General features: G+C 47.6%; 1 protein-coding gene across 1 annotated transcript; it reads left to right on the top strand.

Annotated features, from left to right (window-relative positions):
- Nucleotides 1–238: 238 nt before the first annotated feature.
- On the top strand, nt 239–611 carry PPTG_21055 (hypothetical protein; the record flags this gene model as incomplete). Its single annotated transcript, XM_008895508.1, has 2 exons — nt 239–254; nt 319–611. The coding sequence occupies 2 exons, from the start codon at nt 239–241 to the stop codon at nt 609–611; spliced, it is 309 nt and encodes a 102-aa protein (XP_008893756.1).
- Nucleotides 612–729: the final 118 nt, after the last annotated feature.

Below are 729 nucleotides of genomic sequence, written 5' to 3'. Positions count from 1 at the left end.
AAGCGCAACGCAAGCGTCAACTTTACAGGCTGTCCTGCGCGGTTTGATTTGGAGTTGACGAACGTAAGCTTCTTCGTCACCGCTCGATTGTGCACAACGATTGGTGTATGCACAATTACACTACGGAGATTTCTGGCGCTACGGCAGGTGTCAAGCAACTTCCCACCCAGGGTGTTGTTGCACAACGGTCGCTGCATTGCACGACTGCAATGCATCGTCGGACAAGATTGCTGGATATATGAGTGAAGAGCTTGGTTTGTAGGTAGTATTAAGGGCGCCACATGTAGTTTAATGCTCATGACTTTTTTTAATGTAAAGGCCGAACTATTACCTCTCAGGCAGCAAGAAATTTTACAAGGAAGGTGCAAGGCGGAAGCACGGCGCAATCTCGTTTGAAGTTGCTGCTTGATTCTCTTCCAGCAGAAGAGGACTGCGAAGCTATGGTCATCCACGACCAAATGGGTGTCAGGTGTACCATAGTCGTCCAGAACGCAACGCAGAAGCTGGCCTTCAAGAACTGGGACGAGACACCTGCCATGGACTGGACTCACGGGACAAATAACGTCGGGTACCATCTCGGTAATTATTCATTCATTTCGGCAACGTTCTAATGTTTTTATCTAAACCACGTAAGTTCTTTTTTTATAAAGGGAGTCTTGTTGCAATTATGGCAGCCGGGCGAGGTTTTCCCGTTCTCGACTTTATGCCGCTTAATGAGAAAGCTGTAAC

This window comes from Phytophthora parasitica (genome assembly GCF_000247585.1).
Source record: "Phytophthora parasitica INRA-310 unplaced genomic scaffold supercont2.3, whole genome shotgun sequence".
NCBI classification, from domain to species: Eukaryota; Oomycota; class Peronosporomycetes; order Peronosporales; family Peronosporaceae; genus Phytophthora; species Phytophthora nicotianae.
The sequence above is the reverse complement of the archived record's forward strand: the minus strand, read 5'-3'. Positions and strand labels throughout refer to the sequence as shown.